Genomic DNA, 8,767 nt, shown 5'->3' with positions numbered 1-8,767 from the left:
GCTCCAAGTTGAGCTGTTGTTCAGCATCTTAGCTGTAGAGGGCAGTGTCACTGGCCCTCATATGTGGGATCCGAACCGGGGCCCTCTGGCCTCCCAAGCTCAGCTCTTAACCAATGCGCCACTCGGCCGGCCCTGGAAGGTCTTCTTATACTCATGTGCTGCCCTTTATTATTTTGCCCACTGGAGGCCCCTTCATCTAAGGCTTTGCAGCACTCAGCAGAGGCTGAGCTATTGGCCTCCCATGAGAATGCATGCTACCTGCACAAGTTCTGCAGGTTGCCATGCGGGCCCCCACTGACAGTGCCACCCCAGGGGTGTATGGGCAGGTGAGGCAAGCTGGAATCTTCCTTAACGGAGCCCCACGGACTACATTCAGCACTTGGGCTCTGCGCTAGCAAACCTGAGCCCCTGCTCCATCCCGCACAGGATCTATCGCCAGGCCCACAGTCTGCTCTGCAGCTTCCTGCCATGGTCGAGCATCTCCACCAAGGGCGGCATCGAGTACAGCCGGACCATGTGATACCAGCCAGGCAGCCTCCAGCAGGTCCCACCCCTCGGCGCCCTGCGGAGCCCGCCTTCCTGGCCATCTGACCTCAGCTGTCCTCTGCAGAGGAACTGGCCTGTCGGCCTGCCCCAGCTGCAGGCCCGGTGCTACGCGGGCTCAGGAGCAGAGCGTCGTGGGGCGGGCACGCCCAGTCTCTGACAGGTATGCCAGAGCAGGTGATAGGAAAAAGGGGAGCAGAACCTAGGGGGGTGATGGTCCTGCGAAATGGAGGGCCTGGCTGTTTCAATAATAAAAACAGAAGGCCTGGACAAGCACCTGCTGTCCCAAGGGCTAAGGTAGATCCTAACCAATTCTGAGAAACCTGAGTAAGTAAAACAGAGTCCTTGAGCCCCTGGCCAGATCTTTATCTTTTCACTTCCTCAACTACTTTTTTAAAAACAGCGCATTCAAATGGTTCAAAAATGGAAAAGGTACCAAAAGATCAAGCCCCTCCTCCCAGCCACTCGGCTCCCTTCTGAGGGGAGTCTGGAGCTGCTGTGTCTCGGGCATGCTTCCATAGATCCTGCTTAGCTGTCGGTTTTAATACCAGTGGTGTCATCAGCTCACAGTGAAGCTCCTTGAGGGGGCACCTTTAGATGAGGGTTCCGCTCAGACATGGCCACTGCTGAGCACCATCAGTGCCATGGGGAGCCAATCTCTCTGAGACGTCAGAGAACATCGGGGCAGGACAGGGTCATGGGAACTCGCGGGTCCACCACCTTGTACATGGACATGGCCCAGAGCAGATTGGCGACAAGCCAACCTCACACAGCGTGCTCCATGGTCACCTGGGATAGCACCCCCAGGACCTTGATTTGTGCTGGACTGAGGGAATCCCAGGGGTCACTGGAAGGGACGCTAGGCCTGGAGATGGACTCAGGCTTCAGGGGTGCCCAGGGCCAGCTGCAGGCCCCTAGGCTGGACACACAGTGTGGGGCAGAACGTTTCTGCGGAAGCCTTCACCCTTGTTCCCTCTTCTCTTCCCCGCAGGCTTTTCCAGCCCTTCCTGCTTGCTCTAGAAATCTCTGCCCCATACCCTGGTTTGGCCCTCATGTAAGTGCACCAGCCCCGCAGGCCGGCTGGGGTGTGGCAGCATTCACTGTGGTCTGTTTCTTCTGCTGCCCCAGGAGCAAGGGGACAGGAAGGGGCTTCCTTCCCTGCACCTCCTCACTGGCCTCTTCCCCACCACCGCCTGTTCCTTTCAGCTCCTTCCTCCAAAGCCAGAATGAACTTTTGGGAGGGAGGAATCCAAGTGTTATGGACAGATTTGACCCTAAAGAAACAGGACCCTCAAAACAAATGAGGGGGTGAAATAAAGGGAATGCCAGACCCTCATCCAGAACCAGCCTGCAGAAGCCTGGGGGGCGGGGAGCAGCCTCCACCTCCTCACAAGGGGAAGGCTTTTCACCCAAGCAGAGTTCTGGGGCTCAGCTGCCTGACACGGGCAGTCAGATCATGGGAAGGTGTCCCCCTCCTCTGCTGGCAGTCCCACTGTCCGGGAAAGCGAGGATCTGCCCACCAGATAGTGGATGAGCCATTCAGCTGAACTGCTCCAGGGAGCCAGGCTGAGGACAAGTGCCAGTGTGGGTCCTGGGGGTCCTCTCCCCCAGCCCCCCAGTCCCATGAGCTGCAGCTCCACGGTTTGGCCAGGTGCAAACAGGAAGAAGCTGAGTGTGGTGTTGATCAAGTGGGATCTGGCCTTTGGGGCTGGGGGCAGTCACGTGCCTTGTGGTCCCTCAGCCTCTGGGAACAGAGACAGGAGAGGCTATGTCAGTGCCGAGAAGCATGCGTGTGGACATTACTTGCTTCTGGCATCCCCCCTACCCCCATCCCCCAAAGCTGCTTGCCACCTGCCCTGCCCTCCAGAGTTGAGGGGGTTGGCAGCGTCGTGTCCAGTGTCGCTGCAGTGTCACATAGCCATTGCCACAGTGCACTAGCCAGAGGAGGAGGAGAAGGGGGGACAACTGGGCAGGGGAGCCTTGGAGATGCGTCCTTCCCTCCCTCAGAACTCCCAGCCTGGGGGCTCCTCTGGCCTCATGGTGGGGGAAAGAGGTTCTCTAGATGAAGGTGAGCCCTGGTAGGAAAAGCGTTCCTCCTCCCTTGGCCGCCTCATGCTCTCAACTGCCTGGTCTCCACTTTGTGCTGATATTGGCATCAAGCTCAGGCTCAGCTCACTGTCTTCTAATCTGAATCAACGATGATCATGTAGTTTTTATTTCTGCCCTGAGGGGTAAGGGACGAGTCTTCCAGAAAGTTCTGCCACGGACATTCATAATTGAGCTGAGGCCTTGCCCTGCCCCTCCCTCCATGCCCCAATCACTGTCCAGCCCAGTGTTGAATGGATTGTAGTGTTTTGTCTCATTACAAACAAATAAATAGACTGTAATTGGTCACTTCCTGTCTTGAACTTTGGGCCCTGCCCCTGGGGATTTGGCCCATTGGTGGGGTCCAGGCTGAGGGCAGCCCAGGAGCTGCTTGTCACTGTCTAGTCCCAAGGATAATTTATCCTGCCAAACAAGCAGTTCTGGGGAAGGGGTTCTAGAGCTGAAAACCACAACGGGGTTCTTTTTATAAACTCAGAAGGTCCTCAGCAGCAGCTCTGATTTGTTCAGGGGTCTCCTTGGCCAGCTCTGGGCCTTGAACTGGGACCTGGTCTGGGGCGGGGGAGGGAGAGGTGAGAACTGGTTTAGAGAAGGCTCCATAGGTGATTCAGTGCAGTCATGTGCCTTGTGCACCCTGCCACTGGAGCCTGTGGAATCTCTGGGCCAGGACACCCTAGCATGGGAGTTTGGGAGACCCCTGGACCAGGTGACCCTACCAGGGAGCCTCGGGGACCCCTGGGCCAGGATACCCCACCGTGGGAACCTGAGGCTGGGCCAAGCCCAGGACCAGGTGCTTCCACCAACCTCTTGGAGCTTCTGGCCATCCTGGGGGCAGAGGATCGTGCTTGTCACCCTACTAGACAGATGAGGAAAACTGATTCGGAAGCCAGGTGTTACCTGGGAGCCTCAAATGGCTCCTTGAAAGCCTGTGCTGCTCCCTGAGGGCGGGGCATCACCCAGATAGCCCTTTCCAGGACCAGGCCTGAGGCACCTGCAGAGCTGGGTGGGGGAGCCCATGGGTTCGGGTGGGGGCCTGAGGCGCTGCATGGAGCGAGGTCAGGGAGCTGGCCTGGACTCTGAGCACCGTGCAGCATCCTGATACTGTGGTGAACCTTGCTTATTGAGGCAGGTATGTCTTTTCACTGTGTTGATAGGTCAGCTTCAGGTTTAAGGGGTGACTCCTTGGGGCCGTTGGTGAGTTATGTGATCAAGTATCAACTTGCGGGGATGGTAAAGGTGGGGTTCTGGTGAGCCTTGCTCTGAAGGCAGCTGTTCCCTCCCAGCCCATTGGGCTTAGAGGACAGCTTCCCAAGGGCTGAGACTGACTCCTGGTGGCCCAGTCCAAACCCACTGAAGTGGGGGGGCCCCAGGGTGGTCAGTGTGCATTTGTTTTCCACAAAGGTCTGCTTGTTAGTGCCTCAGGCACTCCTTCACGGTGGCTCCCTGTCTCCAGCATGCCATGACCATGGCTTTTCTGCTTCTTAGCTTCTTTGGAGTGCTTTTCAAGAAAGTTTTGGGCGGTTTAGAGCGGGACCATTTAGAGGCCAGCTTAGCCAGTTTTCTTTGGGACTGACATGTTGCTGCAGCAGGTGTCCTTCCTGGGGGAAAGACCTGGGCTGTGGCTCATCTGCCCTCAGTGCATCAACGAGTGTGGCTTGACAGGCTGAAGGATCCATCCCAAGGTGGCCCGGAGCTTGGCGATGGCCTCCCCTGGGCTGGTTTGTTTTCCCACTGTGTGTGGGGCTCCTTATGTGGGCACTGACTTCTGCTCCCCGCTACACACACTAGAAGTGTCCAGACCTCCTTCACACCAGAAGTGACGTCATGTCACTTACACCAAATTCTATTGGTAAAGTGAGTCCCAATTCAAGCCAGGGGGAACTACACAGGTTCAGAATACCCGGACGTGGCTCAGCAGAGGCCAGCACAGCCTGGGCATCCCAAGATCTGAACCCTGGGGCAGTCTGTGCTCCTGAGCCTCAGTCCTTCATCCAAAAGTGTGGGTGTGGCAGGGTGTAACCGTCTCCAGGGACTGAGTGTTGTGGCTTCGGGTATGATCTCACTTCTGCCTGGTGCGTGGGGCAGCCTCCCTAAAGTCTGTCTTGAGCAGTGGTCCCTCAGGTCTTCCCAGCCTCAGCCTCCTGGGGGAGTGGGTGTTGTAGCTGAGGGAGAGGGCAGCTGCCCTTTCTGTCACCTCGTGGAGCTCTCCCAGTGGACCAGCTGGGTGGCTGCGTCCCTCCCACACCTGCCCCGTCACAGCTGGAGTGTTCCAACACCTGCTCTCTTGTTGCTCCTTCTGCGGCTGCTGTCCAGCTACTGCAGACTTCAGGCTCCCACCACCCGGGGCCACACCCACATCAATGACAACCTGAAAACAGCCCAGGGACCGAAGTCTCCAGGCTCTGTTGACCCAGGGACATATGAAGTGTCTAAGGTGGAACCAGGGTACAGGAGCAGGGAGGGTGCCTAAGGGTGTATTCCCCTGTGTCTAGAAGGAACCCAGCTGTCCTGGTGTCCTTGACACCATCATGTGGAGCTGACAGGAGCCCCTAAGAGGGGCTGCTCAGCCCCAGCCCCACCCAGGCTGCCAGGATGATGAGGGTCACTGAGGCCAACCCAGGTCCTCCCATCCTGTCCCTGCAGGTCTGAGGCCCAGTGCCATGGACTAAGAGTGATTCTGCCCCCAAGGGACATTGGACACTGTGTGGAGACACTGGTTATCACACTGGGAGGAGGGAGTTCGTGGAATCGAGTGGGTAGAGGCCAGGGATGCTGCTGAACATCCTACAATACACGTGATGGCCTCCACCACAAAGAATGATCTGGCCCCAAATGTCAACAGGGCCAAGGCTGAGACTCCCTGGTACAGAGAAGCCCAGGCCAGGGTGCCTGGCTTGGAGCAGTGGATGCAACCAAACCCTGGGTGAGGGCAACATGGGATGCAGGCCAACATTTCTGCCCAGTTTGGGAACTTGGCTCTCATCCCTGGCACCCTCTGTAAACCCAGCCTACCTTCTTTTGTCCTCTGCCCTTTCAACCAGGACCGCCATGCCCTGCATTTAGGCCTGCTGAGACCCTGCCCAGCCAGGAAGCCTTCTGGTAGTCCCACCCGAAGGACTAAGGATGGGAGCACCTCGGATTCCACATGGAATCGACAGACACTTGCTGTCAGAAATGCAGGTGCCATGGGGCTGTTTCTCTGAGTTGGCCTGAAGACACAGACTGGGGGACAGAAGGTGCAGGCTTTGGCTTTTATTAACATAGCTGCGGGCTCCTGGGCCTCTTGGGAGCCCCACTGTCTGCTCATCCTGGCCTCCCAGGTACAAGTGGCTGACTTGAGTTGGAGCAGGCTGCAAGGGCACGCCCGGGCTTCTATTTTTTTCAGTCCCTCCCTCAGGACCTCCTCCTTCCCGTTTAGTTTTCCCGAGGCTGGCTTAGGATCTGGTGCTGGCAGCTGCAGGTGTCTCGGTGTGGAGGGACTACTGGTGGGGCTAAGCCCTTCCTCTCCTGACGGGCCTCCTCCTCCCGGGTCATCGTTCCCCTCCTGTCCAGAGCTGTGAGAACAAGCCCTGGCTCTCGGATCCCTACAGCCTCTCCAGAGCCCCAAAGCGGGTTCTCTTGCACAAGGGACAGGTGGACTCCTCTGAGGCCGCCCAGGACCTCTTAGGCCTGAGCCCCAAGCCTTCAGGGGCACCAGGCTGGGAGGAGACACCTTTGGCTGGGTTCATGCTGGAACTGGAAGCTGAGGAAACAGGGGAAAGAGGAGTCACTTGGAGGGACCCAGGGGAGGCTGCCAGCCTATATCCTATGACGCCTCCAGAGCCTGGCATCCTTCAAAACAGAAGGGGAGGGGATGGATCTCTTTAAAGCTAACCCATGAGGAAGAGGGAAACACGATTCAAGTTGGAAAGACTGTCATCTAACCCAAACCCATTTTACAAAGGGGGAAACTGAGACCCAGCCCGGAAGTGGGGGAGCTGTCCAAGGTCCCTCGTCCAGTGCAGAGCTGGGGCAGAAACCCAGGAGGTTTGGGAGTGGAGAGAGGCCCCATCTGGGCCCATCTGAGTCTCCAACCCAACTCTCCCCTGGGCCTTCCCCTCCTGCTTCACCTAGACAGGTGCTTACCTGTTTTTCCCAGGCCATCCCTGGGCAGTTGAGCTTCCAGAACGGCTGACTGATGGCTGTTCCCTGGGCTCAGAATCCCCTGTGGTAGGTCCAGGGCCCAGCCAGCGGACTGTGGGAGGCAGGCCCCAGCCATGAGCCGGCCCAGCCAATGGCTCTCACACTGGCCAGCGGGCTGTATGTGGAACGGCAGGTAGAGCGCCAGGCCCCGGAGGTGCCGCAGCCTGAAGTTCTTGGGCTTGCTTTCCTGGGCACTATGGCACTGGGGCTGCTGGGACCCCAGTCCTCCCTCATAGATGTTAGGTGGTGTATGGGGGTGGCTAGGGAGTCCTCGGGCCCAGCTCACTGCATCTGTGGAGGGGAAAGCAGGACGATGGTGGTCGATGGGCCACAGCAGTCATGAAGGGAGAATGCAGTCACAGGCTCATGTGATGGGCTCCACCCTGGCCTGCCAAGCCTCAGCTTACCTGTCTGTCAAATGGGCTAACTCCCCTGCCTTCTGCCTCCCCTGACCCAACATGTTACTCCTCTTTCCTCTCCCAGCCAACTGGGAGATCTGAGAAACCTGAGCCTTGGCACCAAATTATCTTTCAGGTCTTCAAGCCCTTTCTGCCACCCTTTTTTGCCCCCTACCCTAGAAAGAGCCTCCTGGTGCTGGTATAGAAATTTAACAGCGAGGGGCCGGCCGAGTAGCTCAGTTGGTTAAGAGCTCGCTCAAGAGTGTGAGGTCTGAGCAACAGCAGTTCGATTCCCGGCCTGAGCTGAGCAGCTGCTGAGCTGCCAACAGGTGGCAGGATGGCTCAGCTTTAAAAAAAAAAATAGAAATTGCACAGCGAGTATAGGATCACACAGCCCAAGTCACACGTCCTAGACCAGTGGCCAGTCCTGTCTCCCAAGCATGCGTGTCTCTTAGGCCACTCTGGTGGCTTTGGGCCCAGGTAAGGACAGAGGACATCTCTCCTCCTGCTGCTACTTCCCACAGCCTGGCACCTTCTCTTATGCGCAGCTCAGAGAACGCACAGACCAAGGCTTCCATGGAGGGCCAGAGTGGTGAGGGAGGTGTGGCCCCGCCTCCTGTGCAGCAGAGCTCTGCTCTCCCCTACCTAGGGGGTGGGTCAGCAGGTCTCCCTTGGCAACAGGCAATGTGATGTCACAAGGAAGACTTCCAGTCTTCCTGGATCCCATGAGTTTCGTGGCAGATGATGCCCAGGGCAGGGGCAGGGTGGGAGGAGGGCAAGGGAAGGGGGCAGAACCCTAGGGGAGGTGCCTGGTAATTCTGGTTTGGGACAGGCCACACAAAACAAACAGCTCTTTCAGACTGGAGAGTTGCTTCTAGGGGTGACCTCTTGGGATCTCAGTTTCCTCATCTGTGGATGGAAAATGAGGGTTTAGAGGTACAGGCTTGGTGAAACCTGGATCAGGGCTTTGAGCATGCTGATAAGGTAGTTCTGGGTGATTGGGAAAGTCACTTTAACTTTCCTAACTGTCCATTTTTCCATAAGTAAATGACAGGGTATTGTGTGACTCATATAAGTGTGAGGAAGGATATGGAGGAACTGGTGTTCTCATATACTGCTGATGGGAACGTAAAATGTAAAACGGCACCACCACTTTGGGAAACAATTTCTTAAAAAGCTAAACTTCCAAATCTATTCACAGATAACATGAGCTTTTATAGAGAAAAAATTAATTCACACTCAAAACTGTTTGAGCTAATAAAACTATTAGAGCTAATAAAATTCAGTAAATTTGCAGGATATAAGATCAACACAAAAATTAGTTGTATTTTGGCACTTGGTGGTGGCAACTGAGCAGATCGGACTCTTTTAACTGTTCGCACGCCTCACTCTGCTTCCTCTGAAACCATGTCTGACAAACCTGATAAGGCTGAGATTGAGAAATTCAACAGCCAAAATTGAAGAAGACAGAAACGCAAGAGAAAAACCCACTGCCTTCAAAAGACACGGTTGAACAGGAGAAGTGAGCAGGCGAATCGTAA

The 8,767-nt window shown here is 56.3% G+C and overlaps 2 protein-coding genes and 1 pseudogene across 3 annotated transcripts in view; 2 read left to right on the top strand and 1 right to left on the bottom strand.

Moving 5' to 3' along the window:
- The window catches only part of NAA60 (N-alpha-acetyltransferase 60, NatF catalytic subunit), a 28,752-nt gene extending 25,815 nt beyond the window's left edge, over positions 1 to 2,937 (top strand). The window contains exons 5-6 of one of the 2 annotated variants that reach the window (XR_002122780.1): positions 364 to 706; positions 1,535 to 2,937. Coding sequence is in view for 1 of the 2 variants with exons in the window: in XM_019632900.1 (XP_019488445.1) it covers positions 364 to 520 (157 nt within the window). In the remaining variant the exon portion in view is untranslated. The other variant, XM_019632900.1, reaches the window with a different exon arrangement.
- A 105-nt stretch (positions 2,938 to 3,042) lies between these two features.
- Positions 3,043 to 7,156, bottom strand: CUNH16orf90 (chromosome unknown C16orf90 homolog; the record flags this gene model as incomplete). Its single annotated transcript, XM_019632859.1, has 2 exons — positions 3,043 to 6,388; positions 6,772 to 7,156. Coding segments are annotated over 2 exons (543 nt in total), but the record flags the coding sequence as incomplete, so codon positions are not given.
- Positions 7,157 to 8,021: 865 nt separating this feature from the next.
- LOC109376775 (thymosin beta-4 pseudogene) lies at positions 8,022 to 8,767 on the top strand (annotated as a pseudogene).

The sequence above is a fragment of the Hipposideros armiger genome, unplaced genomic scaffold (assembly GCF_001890085.2).
Source record: "Hipposideros armiger isolate ML-2016 unplaced genomic scaffold, ASM189008v1 scaffold_1192, whole genome shotgun sequence".
Classification (NCBI taxonomy): Eukaryota; Metazoa; Chordata; class Mammalia; order Chiroptera; family Hipposideridae; genus Hipposideros; species Hipposideros armiger.
The sequence above is the reverse complement of the archived record's forward strand: the minus strand, read 5'-3'. Positions and strand labels throughout refer to the sequence as shown.